Here is a 26,906-nt window from a genome sequence, read left to right as displayed (position 1 = left end):
GTGATAATATAAAGTACAACTATAAAGATATTAAGACTCTCTATCCAAGTATCAAATAGAAAATTTTTTCCACATATTTTTTTGTCCACCATCTTTCAAGGAATGATTAAAATAAGAAACAGCCAAAGGGAAAATTTTTTCAAGCCACATGGAGAATCTGATCATATTTTGTAAACTTTAAACTTGAATTCATCTGTCTCACTTTCAAAATGGAATGTGTTCATTCTGGAAAATAGTAAAAGCAGACTGATATTTTAAAAAAGAGTAATTGAAGACTATCTAGTTTTTCCTTTTTGATTTTCTTACTTTGGTATTTTAGTTCAAGTTTATAATGTACAATTAATTGAACAGATATTCTGTATTCTATTTCCTGGTGTTGTATCACTTACTAATTTTGCCTCAGATAACATCAGGGTTTTTTGTGTTGTTTTTTTTTTTTTAATTATAATAGTCTGTAGTGAACAGTTAGTCTTCATTTTAACCTAAGTTAGTGTATTTTGTTTTAGCAGTTGTCTTAAAATGTTTTGTGACTTTCATACATAAAACCTCCTTTCGTTTTTGAAAAAATTGATAATGTATAGGGCAGAGAAGACTTCCTGAAGAAACTCACTCGAGGTGAAGTGGCTAATGGAATGATGATTCAGGTAAACCCAATTGGTTTCAATATTTTATTCTTCTTTTAATTTGCAGTTTACTTAGCATTTTAAATTTGCCTGTAATGAGGCATATTTTCAGTACTTGGTTTGCAAGCCAGCAGCTTTCTGCCCTTAGCTGATGACCGTTGCCCTCTGTGTACGACTAGCAGTGTCTGATCATGCGTGAAGAAACTGACCTCTCGTGCACATGTCTCATTTTGTGGCTTAATGGGCATTTCTGCCAGTCTAGTAAAAGGGCAGTGTCTCTTTAGTTTGCTTTGTGATGATGTTATGTTTTCTTTAGTTTTAGTGTCTTTCAGCTGAATTCTTTTATTTAAGACTGAAAAAAAAATATGCTATGATATTTCTATATAAAGATTTTGAAACTAAAACATTATAGCTAGCAGGGCTTCCCTGGTGGCTCAGATGGTAAAGAATCTGCCTGCAATGTGGGAGATCTGGGTTGGGAAGACCCCATGGAGAAGGGAACAGCTACCCACTTGAGTATTCTTCCCTGGAGAAAGCCATGGACAGAAGAGCCTGGCAGGCTACAGGCCATGAGTTCACAAAGAGTTGGACAGGGCTGAATGACTTTCACTTTCACTGTTTAGCTCTAAACATTAGCTATAAACACTGTATAGCTATTTTTTTACTTTTTAAAATCTTTGTCTACCACCTGCATATCTTTTGGATCCCAGATTGAGTTGTGAAGTTGCTCAGTTGTGTCCAACTCTTTGCGAAGCCATGGACTGCAGCCTACCAGACTTCTCCATCCATGGGATTCTCCAGGCAAGAATACTGGAGTGGGTTACCATTTCCTTCTCCAGGGGATCTTCCCGACCCAGGGATCGAACTCGGGTTTCCCTCATTGGAGGCAGACGCTTTAACCTCTGAGCCACCAGAGAAGCCTCAGATTAGGTGTTCTGAACCCTGGCATGTTTCTAGATTGCCTCCCCTTCAGAAATACATAAGTATTTGAAACCATTACTATAAAAAGAGTAAAATCAAGACACAAAACAGTCCAAAACAGGTTATTAAAAAAAAATTTGAGATTATCTGTACTTCTGTTCTTCTCTGAAGCAAACACAAATTTTGTAATTTTTTCTGTTGGCAAATTTGATATTTTCAAACAATAAAAGCAGTGTCTCTCAAATTCTGTATGTTTGAAAATGCCAAATTGTCTCCTTTTTTTCCTCGCTGTTTATAAGCCCAATAATTCAATAATATTCCAGATCTTTTTGCTTAATAGTTTATTAATTTCTTTTTATTGGTTTTATTTAGTCTTAGACTGCAGGACTTACATATATTACAAAATTTGTCATTAAAGTATCCTCTAACTTTATTATCCTCCAATACATAAGAATATTTTATTTCTATTGTCTATTAAATTTTTTCTCATTTTTTTCTAATAATGCCCTTAAATATGCTATATTTTAATAGTATCTTTAAATATACACTCTGTAAATATACTATATTTCTACCTATTGCTTTTTTATGGTGGCATTTATTGTTTTGATTTTTAAATATTACTACCCAGCACAGGATAAAGTCTCAATAAATGTTTAGGTAATTAATAACAATGAATTATTTAATAATCTTTGCTGGCAGAAAAAACTCTTTTCCCTTCAAGAAGAACAGACACTTGAGAAACAGGACCTTATGAGAAAGAAAGCAATCTATTCCCTAGCACTGGCAGAAATGGAGAAACCGCTGCTTAAACTAGAAGAAGAAGCTGAAAAAATCAAAACTTGCCACCAAGAACATGCTGACGTAAGCACTTATCATTAATCCAGAAACTAATTTGCGGGAATATTTAGGTCGCTAAATCATTTATGCAATTTACAATATCATTTGGAAAATTAGGATTTCACATCAGAAGAAGTAAAAGCATGGACAAAATAAGCAACTATTCTAGGACCACACAAGTGGTCTACAGTGGAATTACATAGCAAGACAGAATTAATGCTATTTCCTGGAACCCTTTACTTAGAATATACCTAGGAAAAGCAAATTCCAAATGAATGAGTGGTAATTTTTCTGGTATGATTACCCACTGTAGGAAATTTAATTCAAAGTCTTCACTGCTTAGTAAAATTCCAAAGCTGTGCTTGTTCAAATATGAAAGATAATGCATCATGACATTTTCATGGTAAATTTGTGATGTGTATAGATGAAGTGAAGACAGCTGGGATGAAAAATAAGCAAATGTTGATAAAAATATTTTCAGAACAACAAGTTTATGGCAGTAACTGATATTACTAGCCCTTCCCCAAAAAAGATTTAATAGAAAAAATATGTATACATCATATCATTAGTCTTTTTGAAGAAGTAGAAGGTGTGGTAAGAGTTATACATTCTAGTCCTCAGCTGCAGAGAGAACACGCATATATTCGTTTGGGCCATTTTGGCAACAGAATTGTCTTTTATTTGCAAATGATGATGTGACTTTGTATTTTTAGACTGTACTACTTTACAGAATTTCATTTATTAAAAACTTTGTGATTTTCAGTTTCCTTATTATGAAATTTTATTTTGATCTTCAAAGCATCTCTCTAGAATACGCAAGAGAGAGTTTAGCTGTAACATAGACATAAGAAAACTTGAGCCTACCTGCATGAAGCAACTTGTGCAAGGCCATAAACCATGGAAACAACAAATTCTGAGTATACATCTCAACTTAGGACTTCCAGTGCTTATCCCAGAGCTCATGTAATGAATATATAACCAGTACTAAGAACCAGTGAGATAAATTATTTTAACAATGGCTCCTCCTTACACTAATTATAGGAGTTTATTAGTTACATCAAAGCCTTGGTGTAATCATCTGAGAATGATAATGAATACCAGAAAAGATTAATGACTTTTATTTTTTTATTTTATACTAGCCACTGTTTTCTACTTTCTTGTAGTTCAGTAATCAATTTGGTTTGTTATTCTTTAGCGGTGTATAAATTATGAACACTATTAATTTAGCATAAATTCTTGGAAGAATAAGTTTTCACACACTATAATCAGTACTGAAAATTTGGAGTTTTAATTTTGATTAAAATGTTTAATATTGTCAGGAAAATTTATTATTTCTATGTGAGTTTATTAGTTATTACTTAGCTAAAATTGATTAGCATTTTATTTTCTTTGGTTATTCAAGTTGATATTAGGATTATGGATATCCTGGTATGTTTTTATAATTCATGTGTGATCATCCTTTCCTTTTACACCAAAATATATGTTGTTGTTATTAAAATAGTTGCTTGGGAACTATCAACCCTAAATCAAGACAACTGGACTATTAATATTGCACATCTTAATTTCTAAATTGTCCTATAGTTGCTAGATGAAGTACTTGAGAAGAGAGGAGAAGTTAAAAGAAATGTAGAAAAAACTAAGAAAAAATTGCGAAGAAAGGGGAAAAAAACCCAGGATGCAATAATAAAAACTGAGGTAAGAAATTTAATGTCAAAAAATTATTTTGAATTTGCAGCCTCTTCATGTAAATGAAAACTATTCCAGCAAATTTAATTTTAGATGAATGTCTGTCATTTATAATTGGTTGCAATAAATTGATTTTGCATCCATGTGTGCACACGGGTGCACACGTGCACCTATACACACACACACACACACACAGAGTCTCTGTGTCTTCATTTTCTCTCTCACAGTGTCTTTCCCACTGGGCTAGTGTATCTTCCCATTACCTTTCCTAAATCCCTAGAGGGATTTGTAGTGTCTTAGACAGTACCATGTTTCTAAAGATGAGACCAGTGTACAGACTAAAGCATTTGTTAATATCTGACATGTTACCCTCAAGCTGATATGTAGGCTGCGTGAACCAACTGGCTGTATATCAGAGGGCTTTAATGTACCATTTAAAGCATTGTCTTTAACTTTCCATCCTCTGAATGTATTTAAAAGGTAGCACCAATAGCTGCTAATAGTCAGACAAGACTTAGACACTGAACAACAACCACCACCACCACCAATAGGATTTGTCAGTGAACAGCATATGGGCCATGAGGTAGAGGTGCAATTGTATTTAAATAAAGCTAACCCTAGGGCCACAAAAGAAATATTTTTTAAACATTACCAAGGAAAACAATATGTATAATAATAATAACATGTTAATGTTTTGCATTTTTAAGAAATATTTTGCATGATTCTAAGTGCTCAGACCTATTAACTAATTTCATCTTCATGATAATTCTATGAAGAGTGTGCTATTATTATCTCCATTCTGTGGTTGAAGAATCTGATGCATTGTTTTTTAATTAACTTGCTCAGTTTCACACACCTTCTTAATGATGATGTTGAGATTCATTATATCTGGCACTAGAATCTATCTATGCTCTTAACTATTACATTATACTGGTCAAATCATACAGGTTACTTTATTGACCCTAATAAAGTAAAATCATAACTCAATACCAACGGTATAACAAAAAATGATATGTAGACCACTGAAAATATTTTTAATCACATTTTCATTATTTACTTCTGTGTTAAGAATATTTAGAAATACAATTTACAATTTACTTACAAGTGACTGATGATAAAGTATAAAGCAAAATTTATGAGATGGGCCAATGTTACAATTTGGTATTACCAATAAAGTATTTTGGTAAAAAAACAACTGAAAGTATTTGGCATACCTATTAAAGGCAAAGAGAACATGTTATGAGAAGAATTATAACAGGCAAAATTATATACAAAATTGCATAACAATTTGTCTTAAACTCTTGATGAATTGTATAATTTATCTATAAAAGACAAAAAAGCATCACTACGAACAAAGCTAGTGGAGGTGATGGAATTCCAGTTGAGCTATTCCAAATCCTGAAAGATGATGCTGTGAAAGTGCTGCACTTAATATGCCAGCAAATTTGGAAAACTCAGCAGTGTCCACAGGACTGGAAAAGGTCAGTTTTCATTCAAATCCCAAAGAAAGGCAATGCCAAAGAATGCTCAAACTACTGCACAATTGCACTCATCTCACACCCTAGTAAAGTACTGCTCAAAATTCTCCAAGCCAGGCTTCAGCAATACGTGAACCGTGAACTTCCTGATGTTCAAGCTGGTTTTAGAAAAGGCAGAGGAACCAGAGATCAAATCGCCAACATCCGCTGGATCATGGAAAAAGCAAGAGAGTTCCAGAAAAACATCTATTTCTGCTTTCTGGACTATGCCAAAGCCTTTGACTGTGTGGATCACAAGAAACTGTGGAAAATTATTCAAAGGATGGGAATACCAGACCACCTGATCTGCCTCTTGAGAAATTTGTATGCAGGTCAGGAAGCAACAGTTAGAACTGGACATAGAACAACAGACTGGTTCCAAATAGGAAAAGGAGTTCGTCAAGGCTGTATATTGTCACCCTACTTATTTAACTTCTATGCAGAGTAGATCATGAGAAACGCTGGACTGGAAGAAGCACAAGCTGGAATCAAGATTGCTGGGAGAAATATCAATAACCTCAAATATGCAGATGACACCACCCTTATGGCAGAAAGTGAAGAGGAACTCAAAAGCCTCTTGATGAAAGTGAAAGTGGAAAGTGAAAAAGTTGGCTTAAAGCTCAACATTCAGAAAACGAAGATCATGGCATCTGGTCCCATCACTTCATGGGAAATAGATGGGGAAACAGTGGAAACAGTGTCAGACTTTATTTTTCTGGGCTCCAAAATCACTGCAGATGGTGACTGCAGCCATGAAATTAAAAGACACTTACTCCTTGGAAGGAAAGTTATGACCAACGTAGATAGCATATTCAAAAGCAGAGACATTACTTTGTCAAGAAAGGTTCATCTAGTCAAGGCTATGGTTTTTCCTGTGGTCATGTATGGATGTGAGAGTTGGACTGTGAAGAAGGCTGAGTGCTGAAGAATTGATGCTTTTGAACTGTGGTGTTGGAGAAGACTCTTGAGAGTCCCTTGGACTGCCAGGAGATCCAACCAGTCCATTCTGAAGGACATCAGCCCTGGGATTTCTTTGGAAAGAATGATGCTAAAGCTGAAACTCCAGTACTTTGGCCACCTCATGCGAAGAGTTGACTCATTGGAAAAGACTCTGATGCTGGGAGGGATTGGGGGCAGGAGGAGAAGGGGACGACAGAGGATGAGATGGCTGGATGGCATCACTGACTCGATGGACGTGAGTCTCGGTGAACTCCGGGAGTTGGTGATGAACAGGGAGGCCTGGCGTGCTGTGATTCATGGGGTCGCAAAGAGTCGGACACAACTGAGTGACTGATCTGATCTGAAGAAAAAATTAGCAAAAATAGATCAATAACAATAAAATTGGTGTAATTTTAGTAAAGCCAAAGACAAACATAGATACTTTATAAGCCTCCCTACAAAAACTAGGTTCAGAGCATAAGAAGGCATGGAAAGTGTTTAAATTTATTATGTAAAGATATAACCCTGAAACCATAACTGAAAAATATATAAGTAAGAAATATGCAAGTGATCTCACTTATGAACATAAATAACAGTTTAAAATATATTGTGAATTGAATTTTGCAATATGCTGAAAAGAATATACTATGCAAAATAAGACTCTTTTGATGAATGTGAAGATGACTCAACAAAAATATATAGTTCACTGCATGTACAGAAATGAAAGACATTTCACTTAAAATAAAATTGATAAAATTCAAAAGCCACTTATTTATTTTTTAAAAAAGACTTAACTTGATAACATGTGTAATAGTATCTACCAGCATCTTCCAGCAGACATGATGTTTAATTATAAATCATTATGTGCATTTCCATTAAAATCAGGGAAAAAGTATTCAGGCCAGCTCTCACTACCCAGCATACTACTGTTCTTAATAACAAAGCACTTGTAACATGTGTCACAAGAGAGAAAACATATGTGTTCAAGACTGCAGTGGAACGCCTCCAGAGTTCTTCTATCCACATCTGCCTATTTACTAAAATATTAATTAAAAATTGTCAAAGATGGTATATCTAACAAATACAAATAAATTTCAGTGGAAAACATGGCTGAATACCTTGTGTGTGTGCTCAGCATCATAGAAGTTACTAAGAGTTGGAGGATTAGAGAAGAAGGCTTCTTTGTCTTTTGTTTGTCCTTCACATTAATTTGTCTTTCCAATTACTGTTGAGTACTTCAGTTCAGTTCAGTTCAGTCGCTCAGTCGTGTCCGACTCCTTGTGACCCCATGAATCGCAGCACGCCAGGCCTCCCTGTCCATCACCAACTCCCGGAGTTCACCCAGACTCACGTCCATCGAGTCAGTGATGCCATCCAGCCATCTCATCCTCTGTCGTCCCCTTCTCCTCTTGCCCCCAATCCCTCCCAGCATCAGAGTCTTTTCCAGTGAGTCAACCCTTCGCATCAGGTGGCCAAAGTACTGGAGTTTCAGCTTTAGCATCATTCCTTCCAAAGAAATCCCAGGGCTGATGTCCTTCAGAATGGACTGGTTGGATCTCCTGGCAGTCCAAGGGACTCTCAAGAGTCTTCTCCAACACCACAGTTCAAAAGCATCAATTCTTCAGCACTCAGCCTTCTTCACAGTCCAACTCTCACATCCATACATGACCACAGGAAAAACCATAGCCTTGACTAGATGAACCTTTGTTGGCAAAGTAATGTCTCTGCTTTTGAATATGCTATCTACGTTGGTCATAACTTTCCTTCCAAGGAGTAAGTGTCTTTTAATTTCATGGCTGCAGTCAACATCTGCAGTGATTTTGGAGCCCCAAAAAATAAAGTCTGACACTGATTCCACTGTTTCCCCATCTATTTCCCATGAAGTGATGGGACCAGATGCCATGATATTCGTTTTCTGAATGTTGAGCTTTAAGCCAACTTTTTCACTTAAAATGTCTTAAATATTGTTGGAAGTTTCTGGAGTTGGGGAAGTAAAAGGAGAACTTGGTTCACTCAAGAAATACATCATCTTGTTGGGATCAGACAGCCTTAATATACTGTGAGCAGAACCATGACAGCAGTGTAATAGTGTGGGAAGAGTCAAGCAGGAGTAAACACAGATGAATCGAGGGCATCCAGGAGGATTTTTCAGAGGAGGTGATGTGTAAGAACAAGAACTACTAATAGAAAAACCGGAGGTTGAATATTTGCCTTGCTATGATGTTGTAGACAACAGAGATGATATACACAAAAAGGCTGAAAGAATAATTGGCGCTAGAAGCATTCAACAAATGGTTCCCATTACTTTTATTATTATATAGTTTTTAATTTGATGAAGAAATTAAGTTAGGACATTTTAGAAACAGACCTTGTGTTTGCAAAGCAAAGAGCTCATGGGAGAATGCTATGTGTTTGTGGAATTGCACGCACTTTGGCATGACCAGAGAGCAGGTTACCTGTTAATAAGACTGAAAAGAGATTAAGTTAGTGAGAAGGCAATTGCCTAGATGAAGGAATGCCTGTGTGTCATGCTATGGAACTCTATTCTAAAGAAAACTGCAGACATTATTAATAGCATATGTTAAGTCCTCATTATGTTGATTGGTATATAAATAGTACTATGTGTCCCAGCAGCTCAGATGGTAAAGAATCTGCCTGCAATGCAGGAGACCTGGGTTTGATCCCTGGGTCAGGAAGATCCCCTGGAGAAGAGAATGGCTTTCCTTCTCCTTCAGTATTCTTCCCTGGAGTATTCCATGGACAGAGGAGCCTGGCGGGCTACAGTTCACAGGGTCACAAAGATTTGACTGAGTAACTGATGCCTTCACTTTCACTTTTCATAGCAGCATTGCTACCCTTTAAGAACCTAAGTTAGACAAATAATTTTATCTTTTACTCTGCATAAACATTCAGTCATGGCCCAAGCTAAATAGTATTACTGATTTTTTACTATGTTTAGCCCCATATTAAATCTTAGGTGTAGAACCTGGAAATAGTACATTTAGGTAATGTGAAAAAATTTATTAAATCTTAAATAAATATTTAAAATTTTATTTGAAATTAATAATTTAGAATCTGAATATAATTTGTATTATCTACTATTTTGAAAATATGTGGTTTCATAGTTTTTTAGATAAAGTAATTAAAAATGTTGTATAGTAAAGCATTAATTAACTTCATTTCAGATTTCCAGAACCTTCCAAGTCTGGGCATGAAACTGTCTTTGGGTGGAGAGCCTCAAAATTGCTGAAAGAAAAAATGGCTAGAGAAAAAAATGACCCCCCAAATTATAAATGTGTTGTTTATGCCTAAATTCCAATTTGCCCTGGTGACACTCCAGCATTCATAAAGGCTCACTAATGGTTCTTGGGGTCTCCCAAATTTTGCATACTCAGGATACACAGACATATACTCTTGATTGACATGTGGCATCTAACAGTTTCTTTTCTCATTGTGGGATATCTCTAATATTTTTGATGGCATGGAAGGGGATATGGTGCTCATATTTATCAAAGCCTCACTATGAGTGAGTGGGTGAAAGTCGCTCAGTTGTGTCCAACTCTTTGCAACCGCATGGACTATGCAGTCCATGGAATTCTCCAGGTCAGAATGCTGGAGTGGGTAGTCTTTCCCTTCTCCAGGGGATCTTCCCAACCCAGGGATCAAACCCAGGTCTCCCACATTGCCAGTGGATTCTTTACCTGCTGAGCCACAAGGGAAGTCCAAGAATACTGGAGTGGGTAGCGTATCCCTTCTTCAGCAAATCTTCCCGAACCAGGAATTGAACCAGGGTCTCCTGCATTGCAGGAAGATTCTTTACTAACTCAGCTCTCAGGAAAGCCCGATGTTGCCTATGAAAAGCGACAGATATACTTTTTGCTTTTCACTGCTGTCAGCAGAAAGTGCACTGTCTCTTTCCTTTACTGTAAAATCTCTGGCACCGCCTTCAGCATCACTGAATTGGTGGTCTAAGTTGTTGACACCGTTGCTTCTGAAATCTCAATTTCCCATGAAAATCTTCATTTAAGATTTAAGGCGTTTATGGAATCTGAACTGAAAGTCAAGAGTAGTAGAGAACATGCCGGACCCACAGTTGCCCATTGTCTCTGACTCGTTCCTACTTATTTTTACCCATATTTGTGCCTTTTCACACTTTTTTTAGGTTTAATTTTCTACTAGAAATAACATAATATTTTAGGGGGTCCATTGAAGAATCCTTGTCAGCTGGCTTGACTATGTTCTGGTAGCAAACAAACAAACCCAAATCGTCTCATTTATTAGTGGAAAAATTCCAGAGCTTCCAGAAAAAAAAAAAAAAAGTGAATGTTATGAAAATTCAAATACAGTACTCAGTGTTCCAAACCTTGGACAAAGAGAAGATTTTTATAGGAAAATAAGTATACAAGGTTAGCAATTCATTCTTCTTGAAACCTGTAAGAATAGAGAAAGAATTATGAAGCATGTGAGGGGAAAATGGAGGAAAATAGGAGCAAGGGGAGCAGCTGAGACTGGAATCCATTGCTAGAAGTTGGGCCAGATGTGGAGCCAGAAACCTGCATTGAGTTGATCACACAGACAGGAAATCAGCCAGCCAGTGTAGACACCAACAGCTATAAAGGGGTCATGCAAAAAAAGATGCCAAATCAAATCTCCAGTCTTGGATTGGACCAGCCAGCCTTGGGTAATTATGCTGGTATTAAACATTGACTTCTTTTTCTTAAACATCAGAACAATATATATTTGTGCCTGCCTTCAGGGTACATGTTTCATAACCAGTGACCACATGCTGACATATTAAAAGACATGTCCTTCAGGTGTGCAGATGTGTGTGGGTGGGCAGGGCAGGAGATGAGTTGGTGCAGAGTAGAGAGGGAGAGAGAATCGATGATTCTAACCCATCTTTTAGGAAACCTGATCAGATATAATGCTCGAGGAAAGAACATAAACCTGAATTGTTGCTTGCATTGATTAGAGGTATAGCCTCTTGATAAAAGTAAAAGAGGAGGGTGAAAAAGTTGGCTTTAAACTCAACATTCAGAAACTAAGATCATGGCATCTGGTCCCATCACTTCATGGCAAATAGATGGGGAAACAATGGAAACAGTGAGAGACTTTATTTTTTGGTGTTCCAAAATCACTGTAGGTAGTGACTGCAGCCATGAAATTAAAAGACACTTGCTCCTTGGAAGAAAAGTTATGACCAACCTAGACAGCATATTAAAAAGCAGAGACATTACTTCACCAACAAAGGTCTGTCTAGTCAAAGCTATGATTTTTCCAGTAGTCATGTATGGATGTGAGAGTTGAACTCTAAAGAAAGCTGAGCGCCAAAGAATTGATGTTTTTGAACTGTGGTGTTGGAGAAGACTCTTGAGAGTCCCTTGGACTGCAAGGAGATTCAACCAGTCCATCCTAAAGGAAATCAGTCCTGAATATTCATTGGAAGGACTGATGCTGAAGCTGAAACTCCAATACTTGGGTCACCTGATGAGAAAAACTGACTCAATGGAAAAGACCCTGATGCTGGGAAAGATTGAAGGCAAGAGGAGAAGGGAAAAAACAGAGGATGAGATGGTTGGATGGCATCACTGATGCAATGGATATGAATTTGGGTAAGCTCCAGGAGTTGGTGATGGACAGGGAAGCCTGGCATGCTGTACTCCATGGGGTCACAAAGAGTCAGACATGACTGAGTGACTGAACTGAGCTGATTTTCTTGTTTCTCCAAATGCCTTTATTTTTAATTGAAGGAAAATTGCTTCACAATAATGTGTTGGCCTCTGCCATACATCAACATGAGTTAGCCATAGGTATACATGTGTCCCCTCCCTCTTTAACTACTGTTTGCTTTTAATTGCTTACATGGCCAAAAACTATTTGTGTTCCTAAATTGCAAGAATTTCAAACTTCTAGTATTTAAAATATTCCTGATTTTCCCCCCAGGATAAACGCTCACAAATTTTTAAAGAAATAGAGACCACTAAAAGTAAAACAATTGTTTATCATTCAAAAATCATTCAACTGAATAAGAACTTAGAACAAAAAGAAAACGAAAAGATTGCTTTTGATCACACACTTGACTACTTAAAGTAAGTACTTTAAATTTATCGAAATATTAAATACTTACTGTATCAGTTATAAAAGAGATGTGATCAAATTTCCCTGTTTAAAATTTATTCCTGGAATGATATATATTTTCTGTCATGATATGGTATGAAATATACAGGTAATATTTTATAATTTTTGTCTAAACACATGATCATAAATTGCTTTCATTTTTTGTTGCTCCTCTGGGTTTATTCTTATTTAAACAACTTATAATGTTTCTCCTTTTCCAAGCATAAGAATTTTTATTCGTTATTAAATTCATAATCTCTCCCACTAATTTCAGTATTTCTCACTTATGTGAAATGGTTAATAATATATGTTTTTTTTTTTCACCCAACCTTTTTGATAACATTTTTGAGGTAAGAATTTAGACATAGATATTGTATAAAAACTTCATGGAATGTATTTACATTAATTGTCTTAAAAATGCCTCTTGCACATTCCCCTCATTAGTCTGAGGCATACCTGACAAAGGCCTTTCCCTTTCAGAATGATCATGCTTTAAGGCTTACTGTATCCATAGGCCTGCCCTCCCCACTGAGAAACTACATACTCTTCCTTTACTCCTCTTGGTTCTTATTTTCTATTTTATAACACACTGAGAACAGACTTTGGAGGACTACTGGAGGAATTTACATTGGGCACGTTTAAAAGTGATGGTTTGATTTAAATATAGAAAGCTAATACACCATTAGCAAATCATAACACTTGAGGGATTAAAATATCATAAAAACATTATGCACAGTCTAATATACTATGTATTAATATCTTAATGGAGTCAAGTCAATGAACTCCACAGGATTTGTTTAGCTATTACCACAGGGTATAGGGTAAAAACTTATTTTCAAAATAATCATACAGCTTTATCTGAAAATTCCTGGATCATATTCAGAATATCAGGTAAGAAAGCAAGGAAACATTTTCTTTGAAAGATATTTATCCGTGTCATTTACAATCTTTAAAAATATTTGGGGCTTAAAGGGAAAAGCCTGAAATTATACAATTTACACTAAACTTGCAAAGATGTTCTAGGGGAGCTGATGAAATGTTTTTTCTTCAAGATTCTTACCGTTTCAACTCTTACGTTTCCTTCCATCCTGTACATATTGCCTTAAAGCAAGAATGGTCGCCAAGTTTCAATGAATCAATTCCCTCCCTAAACTTGACTGAAGTCTGCCTTTACCCTGGAAGAGGAGAAAAAGAACAGTGTGTCATTTACAAATCTATTAATTAACAGTGAGACAGTGTCAAATAAGATTTAAAGCTAACGTTGATTGACTTCCTGGTGTGCCAGGTATTTGGTAAGGGCAATCTAAGCACCTCTCTCATCCAGTTCTCACAGTAAATTCTTCTATCCAGTCAGAACACTCACACATGAATGCTGAAGGAACAGGCTCAGGGAAATCAAGTGATTAAGGCTGCAACAGTAGTTAGGAGAGGAACTACTCCAGTTAGGTTTGTCCTGTTCCAAACTGTATGCTCTTCTCATGGTGCAAATGGACCCCTGAACTAGGACTGGAACGGAAGATTACTGCAGATTATCTGTATTAGGGATAATCTACTGATTCTTTCACCTAGTGTCAATGTTGCTATTAGTGAATACTTCCATAGGACATCACAGAAGAGTTATGGATGTTGTTAGTACGAGAGATGAAGTGGAAAAAACACGGCTGAGATAGATGAAAGGGGAGGACTTTATTCCATTTAAAAGAAAAGGCACCCGTCTAAAACATGTGACCAGAGTCATGTTTTCAAATTTGCTAATGACAGACAGCATAGAGAAAGAAGGGGGAAAAAATGAGTATTTTGTGTTGAGCTGCTGAATCAAATACAGCTAGTCAGAACTGGATTTGAATTCTGGGTCTGTCATTTATTAATTAGCTTATATAAGCTTAGTATACTGAAGTTTAGGTTTTTCATCTGTAAATGGCCATAATAATTATCCTTTCATGGGGTGGTTGTTGTGTTAAATGAGATATTATATTCAAAGTACTTTACCATTTTAGACCCTCAACATTTTTAGTCCTGCTGCCTTTATAGCTAACTGTGAAAATGATTCAATTTTCCATACCAGTAGAGACGATAACGAATGTGGGTAACATAAGACTGTGCTGAGCTTTTGCAACTGCTTATTCTGGATTCTGGGTTACTGATCAACTCTGGCAATTATTTCTAAAATACATTTATTTTTGCAGCATTGTTTTAAGCACTTTTTAATGATTTTTTTCTACTAGTATAGTTCCTAATATAACTGATTTCACCATAAAAAATAATTTTACCTTTGAGTCAGGATGTACTTAATTGCAAATAAGTAAAATACATAGCGGCAGTGGCTCAGATGGTATAGAGTCTGCCTGCAATGTGGCAGACCCGAGTTCGATCCCTGGGTAGGGAAGATCCCTGGAGAAGGAAATGGCTACCCACTTCAGTAGTCTTGCCTGGAGAATTCCATGGACAGAGGAGCCTGGCAGGCTACAGTTCATGGGGTTGCAAAGAGTTGGACAGGACTGAGCAACTAACACTTTCTCTTTCACATATACATTACACACACACACACACACACACACACAAGCTTAAATAATAAGGAAGTTAATTATTTCACATAAAAAGAGGCCTCTAGTTAGGGTAAGCTTCAAGGTTAGTTGATTCATCAGCTCAACACAGGTACTCATTTTTGTGTTTCTTTCTCTCCACTATGGCTGTTGTCAGCAAATTTGAAAGCAGGAGCCCTTGTTCACATTTAGTGAATGTGTGAGTGCCTTCTATATGGAATTCACCTCTTGCCTTTCATCTTATTGCACTATCTTTATATATATATATGAAGTGAAGTGAAGTGAAGTGAAGTCGCTCAGTCGTGTCCAACTCTTTGCAACCTCATGGACTGTAGCCTACCAGGTTCCACCATCCATGGGGGTTTCCAGGCAAAGATACTGAGTGGGTTGCCATTTCCTTCTCCAGGAGATCTTCCCCACCCAGGGATTGAACCCTGGTCTCCCACATGGTAGGCATCGTAGGCAGACGCTTTACTGTCTGAGCCACCTGGGAAGATCGTGTGTATATATATATATATATATATATATATATATATATATATATATTAAGTCTCTGTCATGTCTGACTCCTTGCAATCCCATGGCCTATATAGTCCATGGAATTCTTTAGGCAAGAATACTGGGGTGGGTAGCCTTTCCCTTCTCCAGGGGATCTTCCCAACCCAGAGATTGAACCCAGGTCTCCCTCATTGTAGGCGGATTCTTTACCAACTGAGCTATCAGGGAAGCCCCAGTATCTATGTTTACTGGTGAATAAGGAGCCTCATGTTGGTTGGTTTAATCTGACCAGAATGTACCCTTGGAGTTATGTGCTGTGTGGAGGGGAGTTCTTTTGGAATGACAACAAAACAGAGGTGCACTGAGTAAGCAGCCAAGAGAATCCACTGCTTCTCCAGAAGTCGTCTTCAACCTGGATCATTTAGATGTATGTCATGGGCACAGACATATGGAAAGGATCAGGGAATTTTTCCATAGAAATTCAGTTCTAAGACGTTTTTCAGTGTTGCTGTTTTTAACTGTATCATAAATACATGTTAGAAAATTACATGTGAATTAAATAGTGGTAAATGCAACTCTTTCTTTCTTCACAGTGACCAGTTTATAACCTTGAGAGAGAAAAAGGAACATGCACAAGCTGTGTTTGATCATCTTGTAAATGAGAAAAAAGCCTGTGAAGAGAGACTCTATGAGGAAGAACAGAGATACAGAACGTTATTTAACATGAGGCAAAAAACTCTGGCCAATATTAAGGTGAGTATTATAGTGGGGCCATTTTAGAATGAAGGAAATGTAGTGATGATCACATTAACAGCTAGTTTAAGGCACTCATCTTTCATCCTGAAGTAGCAAAGATGTTTAGATTTTTAAAGTAAATATATTAGCATGATGAACATGCAACTTTTCTTTTTCATTTAATTTACTATAAGTGTTTATAATATATTCATAGAGCGTATGAATGCTGTATACATTCTTCTCAGTGCATTTTATGTACACTCTCATGTTGTCACTGTACTTCCTTTTACTCTGGAGTTTACTGATGGCAGGTTATATTTATTCCAGAGCCATTTTTATGTTTCTATTGGCAAATATGAAAACAGTTCATTTTGTTTCTGAATAAACATACTTTGAATGTTTACCAGCCACTTCTTTTTTAAAAACTAGAATGAGGATATTTCATGTTCTTTTCCTTTAAAAAAATCTTGCATATGTTTTAACTGAACTGTAAACCTGTCAGAAAAAAGGAGGGCATATGATAAAATGTGTTTTTCTAGACCTGAAGTTTTAAGTTTTATTAAGCTATCCTTATTAAATTTTTGATATAAAATATCAAATATACCTTTAGTTAAGTGATTCACATCCCATTTTATATTTCATAATAATTTTTGTTGCATTTAATTGAAAGAATAAATACCATGTTTTTTAAAAATATAAATGTTACTATTATTTGAGATAAAGCGGAAATTACAAAAATAAACAAATCTACTGTTTTTATTAAAACTATTTCCTGCAAAACTTTATAAAAATTATATGTAATATCATAATATATTTTTATCAAATATTTTTGAGCCTGATATATATTAAATTATGATATGCATTTTCTATATATTCAATTACCTTTTTCCCTTTTAATGTTTCAAAGATACTCCTAATATATTTTCAAAAAGATTATTTGGAACAAATATGCATCGAATACACATGAATGTGAGTGAATGAACATACCATCTATAATGCTATTGCTGTGATTCCCTCCTATAAGAAAATCACTAGTAAAAGAATAATCATTTTATTAATCATGTGCCTCATAACATAACATTTTTCCATTTTAAATGCGGCCGTTGCATAGAAAAAGATATGTTGGTTTCCTATTTTTTTTGTTGTTTTTTCATCTTAAAAATGTGAAAATAATTGGTGCCATCTAGCGGCAGGCAACAAATGCTGCCTCCTCTTGGAGGAGTTCCTGGGAATTGGATGGACTGAAGAAGCTTAAGCTCAAACTCAGCTCTCAAAACAAGAAGGTTTAAGTACTTACTGACTTAAGCATCATTCCCCACCTCATGTTTTATCACAGCAGTGGAAGTGTTTGTTTGAATTCTACCACATTTTCCAATTGTACTAGAGCTTAGGACACAGTAGGATCCCAATAATCATTTATTGACTGGCATTTCAGCACTTATATGAAATAATAATTAGTGAAATGCCAAATCATGTTAGCCGGAAAGAGAGATGAATAGAAAATCCTGTATAAGCAACCGCTCAGTAATTGAAAGCTGTGTTTCTTTTCGTTCAGACACTGCCTCTGTTTTCCCATTCTGAAGTATACCTACCCCCAGCCATGTGGGAACATCACATAATCTCAAGTTTGTTCCTGAGCACGGATCTCTATCTGAACTTGCTTTGTTCATCCATTTTTACTTCTTTGTTGTCTTCTTAATCCTGCTATAATATGTATTTTTATAAGGACAATTTTCTGCCACATTCTTCTCTGTATCTTAAAAGCTCAGAACTATGCCTGGCACAAGAGAGGTGCTAAGATCCTCATTGGATGGCTGAATGAATTAAATGGATGAACATATGGTTTGCAGGGGGTAGTTTCGCTGTTCGCATGCATGATGATGGCTAAAAGCAGGAACATTTCAGAGATACTTTCCATACTACACCAGACTGGTACTTCAGCAAATACTCATACTCATGCTGTATGCTGGAGAAGGCAATGGCACCCCACTCCAGTACTCTTGCCTGGAAAATCCCATGGACAGAGGAGCCTGGTAGGCTGCAGTCCATGAGGTAGCTAAGAGTCAACTGAGTGACTTCACTTTCACTTTTCACTTTCATGCATTGGAGAAAGAAATGGCAACCCACTCCAGTGTTCTTGCCTAGAGAATCCCAGGGACAGGGGAGCCTGGTGGGCTGCCGTCTGTGGGGTCGCACAGAAGTGGACACGACTGAAACGACTTAGCAGCAGCAGCAGCAGCATGCTGTATGCAGAAACTGAATCTCAATCTCTCTCTCTCCCATCCTTTCTCCTTAATAATATCCAATACAGAAGAAATTTGCCCTCTCTTCTCTTCCCTCTAGGTGACAATGGTTAAACTGTCTGTTTCTAGCAATTAAGGATCCTGCTGAGGATGTCAGTAATGCTTTTCAAATAACCTTTAATTTATATGAAATTGTCTCTTATCAGCACTCAGATAGTTCTTTCTTGTGTATTCACCTTATATGATCAGAAGAGTAGAGTTTGAACACGAAAAACTTAGAGATTGATATAGCTTATCATTAGTGACATTATCTATGAGTGTGATCAGTTATTGATGTTAAAGGGGCCTCCCTGGTGGCTCAGTTGGTAAAAAATCTGCCTGCAATGCAGGACACCTGGGTTCAATCGCTGGGCTAGGAAGATCCCCTGGAGGAGGATATGGTGGCCCACTCCAATATTCTTGCCTAGAGAATCCCCGTGGACAGAGGAGCCTGGCAGGCTGCAGTCTGTGGGGTCACAAAGAGTTGGATACAACTGAGTGACTAAGCACATTGGTGTTAAAAAATGGAAAGACAATGTACTCCTTCATAGAAAACTTAGTCTCATCCCTATCTAGAAATTAAATGAATTTAAAAATTATAAATATAAAGTAAAGCATTCCAAGAAAGAAACAAGCATTATTAGACATCATTATAAATATGGTGTTATTAATCTGAGGTGTCCCTGCTGGACAAAAGAATTGATCACTATTATGGATCATTTAAGGAATTGCTTATTAAAACACTTTACGAAAGCCACAGTGGAATTAATTGAGGATGTGAGAAAACACACCAAGAATCAGAAATACAAACAGCTAATAAAATAAGAAAAATATACATAAACCTCTGAGAGCATACAGTGAGGTTCTAGAGCTAAATTCAGTCTTTTTCAGTTAGCAATTCCATATCAGATATCTTTAAATGATAGATTTCTTGAATATCGTTGAGTTTTTACTAACTGCCTATAATTTGCAAATGCAGATTGCTTAAGATTAAAATTTATGTGTCACATATTCATCGGAGTACTATAGCTATAGCTACTGATCTTCCTCTTTGCTTCTAGAAAGATCCAAACAAAACTGGAATTTAAAGCATTTTAATTTATCATGAGCCATCCTCAGAAGTCCCACTGTCTTTTCTGCATCAGTGCCTTTCTTTGGTGTTGATTCAGTAGTCTTGCTCTCTCTTTAATTTAGGGTATGATATGAGGGGTACAGTGAACTACAGTGAATCTGTGGCAGACATGAGCAAATTCCAGATTGAATTCTAGCAGGGACAGTCTCCCAATACTTTCTATGGTTTATTAGTTTTTCTTTTGCTTCATATTTCCCATTCTCAGAAAATACCACTTCCTTTGTCTATTTCTGTTTCAGGTTCAGCTAATAAGTCATTTCTTAAGTCTTTCATATGATAAGTTCTTAGGTTGATAGAGAGGCAGTGATTCTGTAACTTATTGGACAGCCAGATACAGAAACAGTAAAAATCAGAAACAAACTTATTCTGAGATTAAAGACTATACAATTTTTAAAATTATTCTCCTATTGATCACTCACCATTTCTTCATTCACATGACCAGTTTATGAATGCAAATCAAAACCACTCTGATGTATCACCTCACATTTATCAGAATGACTTTTATCAAAAATGCAAGAGATAAGTTTTGATCAGGTTGTGGAGAGAAGGGCACATTTGTACATTGTTGATGGGAGTCCAAACTGGCACAGCCATTCTTGAAAACAGCATGGAGATTGCTCAAAAAGTTAAAAGAAGTACCTTATGTCCAGAAATCCCACTTCTCTAATTATATTAGAAGGAAACAAAATAAGTATCTGGAAGAGCTATCTGCACTACCAAGTTCATGGGAGCATCATTCACGATAGCCAAGTTGAAAAAATAATAGTGTCTGTTAGTGGATAAATGGATAAAGGAAATGTGAGAAAAATATATGTGTACATACAGTGAATGCTATTCAGCAATGAGAAAGAAGGAAATCCAGCCATTTGCAACAAGATAGATGAGCCTAGAGGACATTCTGCTAAGTGAAATAAGCCAGACAGAGAAAGAGAAATACTGTGTGATTTCACTATTTGTGGAATATTAAAAAATAAGAGTTGAACTCATATAAACAGAAGAGAATAATGGTTAGCAGAGGTAAGGGGATGGGTGAAATGGCAGAGATGCTGGTCAAAAATACAAGGTCAGTAAGTTCTGAGGATAATGTATAGAATAGTGATTATGATTAACCCTCTTGTATACTTGGAATTTATTGAGACAGTATGCATTCTTATCATATGCACACATACAAAGATAGCTACAAGGTGATGGATGTGTTAATTAATGATTGTAGTAATCATTTCACAATATACATATATCAAATCATAACATTGTACATTTTAAGTGTATATAATTTTATCAATTATACTTCAGTAAAATAAGAGAAAAATAATTTTTTCTTAAATAGCTTTTATTTAATTTGTATGGGATTATCAAATATTAATATGATCAAGGCCACTTTTCCCCCAGTAGGTAATGTGTGAGCAAATAAATTAATGAAATGTTTTGTTGTTGATGGTGGTGCTGCTGCTGCTAAGTTGCTTCAGTCGTGTCCGACTCTGTGTGACCCCATAGATGGCAGCCCACCAGGCTCCCCCATCCCTGGGATTCTCCAGGCAATAATACTGGAGTGGGTTGCCATTTCCTTCTCCAATGCATGAAAGTGAAAAGTGAAAGTGAAGTCGCTCAGTCGAGTCCAACTCTTAGCGACCCCATGGACTGTAGCCCACCAGGCTCCTCCATCCATGGGATTTTCCAGGCAAGAGTACTGGAGTGGGGTGCCATCGCCTTCTCTTGTTGTTGTTGGGTAGTTGCTAAGCCATGTCTGACTCTTTTGAGACCCCATGGACTGTAGCTCACCAGGCTCCTTGTCCATGGGGATTCTTCAGGCAAGAATACTGGAGTGGGTTGCCATTTCCTCCTCCAATAAAATGTTTAGTTCAAACTAATTATGTTTGTTTGTGACACAAAATTTCCTGTATTTCAGTCTATTTGAATGTTGCTGTCTATTGGTAGTATGTTCAAATTTCCTTCAGGAATTAATTTGTGAGTTTTAACGTATTTATAGGTCATGTTAAATGATCAATTTGGTCATAATACTTTTTATACAGTCACATTTCTCTCCCATGTATTTTTCTTAAGTTAATATTCTCAACCTTTGCTCTTCTTATTAGACTAACTAATCCATGTAGTCAAAGCTATGGTTTTTCCAGTAGTCATGTATGGATGTGAGATTTGGACTGTAAAGAAAGCTGAGCACAGAAAAATTGAAGGTTTTGAACTGTGGTGTTGGAGAAGACTCTTGAGAGTCCCTTGGACTGCAAGGAGATCCAACCAGTCCATCCTAAAGGAAATGCATTGGAAGGACTGATGCTGACACTGAAGCGCCAATACTTTGGCCACCTGATGCGAAGAACTAACTCATTAGGAAAGACCCTGATGTTGGGAAAGATTGAAGGTGGGAGAGAAGGGGATGACAGAGGATGAGATGGTTGGATGGCATCACCGACTCAATGGACATGACTTTGAGTAAGCTCCGGGAGTTGGTGATGGACAGGGAGGCCTTGTGTGCTACAGTCCATGGGGTCCCAAAGAGTTGAACACAACTGAGTGACTGAACTGAACTGAATTTTGCATTTTGCTATCAACTATTGTGGCTTATTTTTTAGACGTGCATTTGTAACCTTTATAGAGCAATACTTAGAATAATTTTGCTTTTTCAATTTATTCTGATTTTGTAATTAATTTATATGATAGTTTTTTTGATTCTCATTTCTATCAACTTGTTTAATGCTTTCTGTGTTGACATTCAGTCAGTTCAGTTCAGTCACTCAGTCCTGTCCTACTCTTTGCGACCCCATGAATTGCAGCACACCAGGCCTCCCTGTCCATCACCAACTAGCGGAGTTCACTCAGACTCACGTCCATCAAGTCGATGATGCCATCCAACCATCTCATCCTCTGTCATCCCCTTCTCCTCCTGCCCCCAATCCCTCCCAACATCAGAGTCTTTTCCAATGAGTCAACTCTTCGCATGAGGTGGCCAAAGTACTGGAGTTTCAGCTTTAGCATCATTCCTTCCAAAGAAATCCCAGGGCTGATCTCCTTCAGAATGGACTGGTTGGATCTCCTGGCAGTCCAAGGGACTCTCAAGAGTCTTCTCCAACACCACAGTTCAAAAGCATCAATTCTTCAGCACTCAGCCTTCTTCACAGTCCAACTCTCACATCCAGACATGACCACAGGAAAAACCATAGCCTTGACTAGATGGACCTTTGTTGACAAAGTAATGTCTCTGCTTTTGAATATGCTATCTACGTTGGTCATAACTTTCCTTCCAAGGAGTAAGCGTCTTTTAATTTCATGGCTGCAGTCACCATCTGCAGTGATTTGGGAGCCCCCCAAAATAAAGTCTGACACTGTTTCCCCATCTATTTCCCATGAAGTGATGGGACCAGATGCCATGATCTTCATTTTCTGAATGTTGAACTTTAAGCCAACTTTTTCACTCTCCACTTTCCCTTTCATCAAGAGGCTTTTTAGTTCCTCTTCACTTTCTGCCATAAGGGTGGTGTCATCTGCATATCTGAGGTTATTGATATTTTTCCAAGCAATCTTGATTCCAGCTTGTGCTTCTTCCAGTCCAGTGTTTCTCATGATGTATTCTGCATATAAGTTAAATAAGCAGGGTGACAATATATAGCCTTGATGTACTCCTTTTCCTATTTCCTATCTGTTGTTCCATGTCCAGTTCTAACTGTTGCTTCCTGACCTGCATACAGATTTCTCAAGAGGCAGATCAGGTGGTCTGGTATTCCCATCTCTTTCAGAATTTTCCACAGTTTCTTGTGATCCACACAGTCAAAGGCTTTGGCATAGTCAATAAAGCAGAAATAGATGTTTTTTCTGGAACTCTCTTGCTTTTTCCATGATCCAGAGAATGTTGGCAATTTGATCTCTGGTTCCTCTGCCTTTTCTAAAACCAGCTTGAACATCAGGAAGTTCACGGTTCACGTATTGCTGAAGCCTGGCTTGGAGAATTTTGAGCATTACTTTACTAGCGTGTGAGATGAGTGCAATTGTGTGGTAGTTTGAGCATTCTTTGGCATTGCTTTTCTTTGGGATTGGAATGAAAACTGACCTTTTCCAGTCCTATGGCCACTGCTGAGTTTTCCAAATTTGCTGGCATATTGAGTGCAGCACTTTCACGGCATCATCTTTCAGGATTTGAAATAGCTCAACTGGAATTCCATCACCTCCACTAGCTTTGTTCATAGTGATGCTTTCTAAGGCCCACTTGACTTCACATTCCAGGATGTCTGGCTCTAGGTCAGTGATCACATCATCGTAATTATCTGGGTCGTGAAGATCTTTTTTGTACAGTTCTTCTGTGTATTCTTGCCACCTCTTCTTAATATCTTCTGCTTCTGTTAGGTCCCTACCATTTCTGTCCTTTATCGAGCCCATCTTTGCATGAAATGTTCCCTTGGTATCTCTAATTTTCTTGAAGAGATCCCTAGTCTTTCCCATTCTGTTGTTTTCCTCTATTTCTTTGCATTGATCGCTGAAGAAGGCTTTCTTATCTCTTCTTGCTATTCTTTGGAACTCTGCATTCAGATGCTTCTATCTTTCCTTTTCTCCTTTGCTTTTCGCTTCTCTTCTTTTCACAGCTATTTGTAAGGCCTCCCCAGATAGCCATTTTGCTTTTTTGCATTTCTTTTCCATGGGGATGGTCTTGATCCCTGTCTCCTGTACAATGTCACAAACCTCATTCCGTAGTTCATCAGGCACTCTATCTATCAGATCTAGGCCCTTAAATCTATTTCTCACTTCCACTGTTTAATCATAAGGGATTTGGTTCAGGTCATACCTGAATGGTCTAGTGGTTTTCCCTACTTTCTTCAATTTAAGTCTGAATTTGGCAATAAGGAGTTCATGATCTGAGCCACAGTCAGCTCCTGGTCTTGTTTTTGTTGACTGTATAGAGCTTCTCCATCTTTGGCTGCAAAGAATATCAATCTGATTTCGGTGTTGACCATCTGGTGATGTCCATGTGTAGAGTCTTCTCTTGTGTTGTTGGAAAAGGGTGTTTGCTATGACCAGTGCATTTTCTTGACAAAACTCTATTAGTCTTTGCCCTGCTTCATTCCATATTCCAAGATCAAAGTTGTCGTTACTCCAGGTGTTTCTTGACTTCCTCCTTTTGCATTCCAGTCCCCTATAATGAAAAGGACATCTTTTTTGGGTGTTAGTTCTAAAAGGTCTTGTAGGTCTTCATAGAACTGTTCAACTTCAGCTTCTTCAGCGTTACTGGTTGGGGCATAGACTTGTGTTGACATTACCTTTCTATTTTGTCATTATTCCTTTTTTGGTATATTGCATGCCATGGGTTGATTTTTTTTTTTTTGCCTTTAATAATATAATATGGAGCCATTCTACATTAGTTATATCGTTGCTGTTCAGTCACTAAGTCTTGTCTGACTGTTCATGACCCTGTGGACTGCAGCACACCAGGCTTCCCTGTCCTTCACTGTCTACTGGAGTTTGCTCAAATTCATGTCCATTGAGTCAGTAATGCTATCAAACTATCTCATCCTCTTTCACTCCCTTTTCTTCCTGCCCTCAATCTTTCCCAGCATAATGGTCTTTTCCAGTGAGTAGGCTCTTCCTATCAGGTGGCCAAAGTATTGGAGCTTCAGCTTCAGCATCAGTGCTTGCAGTGAATATTCAGGGTTGATTTCCTTTAGGATTGATGGTCTGATCTCCTTGCTATGCAAGGGACTCTCAAGAGCCTTCTCCAGCACCACAATTCTAAAGCATCAATTCTTTACTGCTCAGCATTCTTTATGGTCCAATTCTCACATCTGTGCATGATTACTGGAAAAACCATAGCTTTCACTATACAGACTTTTCCAGCAAAGTGATGTCTCTGCTTTTTAATACACTGTTTAGTTTTGTCATAGCTTTCTTCCAAGGAGCAAGGGTCTTTGAATTTCATGGATGCAGTCACCATTGGACTTCCTTGGTGGCTCAGATGGTAAAGAATCTGCCAGCCATGCAGAGACTGGCATTCTATCCCTGGGTCAGGAAGATCCTGTGGAGAAGGGAATAGCTGACTACCCACTCCAGTATTCTTGCCTGGAGAATCCCATGGACAGAGGATCCAGAGGAGCTATAGTCCATAGGGTCACAAAGAGTTGGACACAACTGAGCAACTAACATTTTCACTTTAATTATAATTTTGTTTTAAATTTGCATCTAAATGTGCTCTAATATCAGTAATGCTGATAAACTATGAAAGATAAAGCTGAGAATGTAGGTGTGGGATATGACATGAAGACCCAGCTGGAAAGTTTACACTTAATTTGTAAAGCCATGGGAGAGATGAAGAATTTTTGTGGAGTGCAATGTGGTTAGGCATGGGCTGTAGCAAGATCAATTCAACAGCATTTTGTAGGATAACATGAAAAGAAATGAATCACAAGTTGCCAATATCAGTTACCAAAAAGTGCATTTATCCTCAGAGAGAAGAGATAAGACACTGATGGGTCAGGAACAAGGATTATAGACTTAACAGTGACTGATGTCAAAGTGGATGTGATATGCAAATAAAGGAGCAGACTATATAGGAGGTGACTTGAAAAAAATATGGTAGTGTTTATAGGAAAAATAACTTTTTGATGATTGGCTTGCTGAGAATATGGTCTGCTTTGGACAGTGGATACTATGCAAGTAAAAACTGAGAGAAGAGTTGAAATGAAGAAGATTGATGAGTCAGACCCCATGTTGACAGTTGAAAATGTGACAGCTTATGAAACCTTTGACCAAAAGTAGCCCACCAGGCTCCTTTGTCCATGGGATTCTCCAGGCAAGAATACTGGAGTGGGTTGCTGTACCCTCTTCCAGGGGATCTTCCCAACCCAGGGATTAAACCCAGGGCTCAAACCCACATCTCATATGTCTCCTGCTTTGGCAGGTGGGTTCTTTACCACTAGCGCCACCTGTGTTAGAGAGTATCTGATGATAAAGCCTGGATGTCCAGGTTGTCATATTTTTATCTCTCTGGGGCTCTGCAGCCCAACTAGAGCTCACTACTCAGAACACAAAGCCTGTCCTTCCAGTCCAGATGCACTAGCCTCAGTCATGAGGTCAGAATT

The 26,906-nt window shown here is 37.4% G+C and overlaps 1 protein-coding gene across 1 annotated transcript in view; it reads left to right on the top strand.

Moving 5' to 3' along the window:
- The window catches only part of CCDC178 (coiled-coil domain containing 178), a 408,302-nt gene that overhangs the window by 145,757 nt on the left and 235,639 nt on the right, over positions 1–26,906 (top strand). Inside the window, exons 14-18 of the mRNA XM_025273247.3 lie at positions 582–644; positions 2,244–2,405; positions 3,963–4,076; positions 12,467–12,612; positions 16,275–16,434. Of these exons, the coding sequence (XP_025129032.1) occupies positions 582–644; positions 2,244–2,405; positions 3,963–4,076; positions 12,467–12,612; positions 16,275–16,434 (645 nt within the window). The remainder of the gene's footprint in view (positions 1–581; positions 645–2,243; positions 2,406–3,962; positions 4,077–12,466; positions 12,613–16,274; positions 16,435–26,906) is intronic.

This window comes from Bubalus bubalis, chromosome 22 (assembly GCF_019923935.1).
Source record: "Bubalus bubalis isolate 160015118507 breed Murrah chromosome 22, NDDB_SH_1, whole genome shotgun sequence".
Taxonomy (NCBI): Eukaryota; Metazoa; Chordata; class Mammalia; order Artiodactyla; family Bovidae; genus Bubalus; species Bubalus bubalis.
The sequence above is the reverse complement of the archived record's forward strand: the minus strand, read 5'-3'. Positions and strand labels throughout refer to the sequence as shown.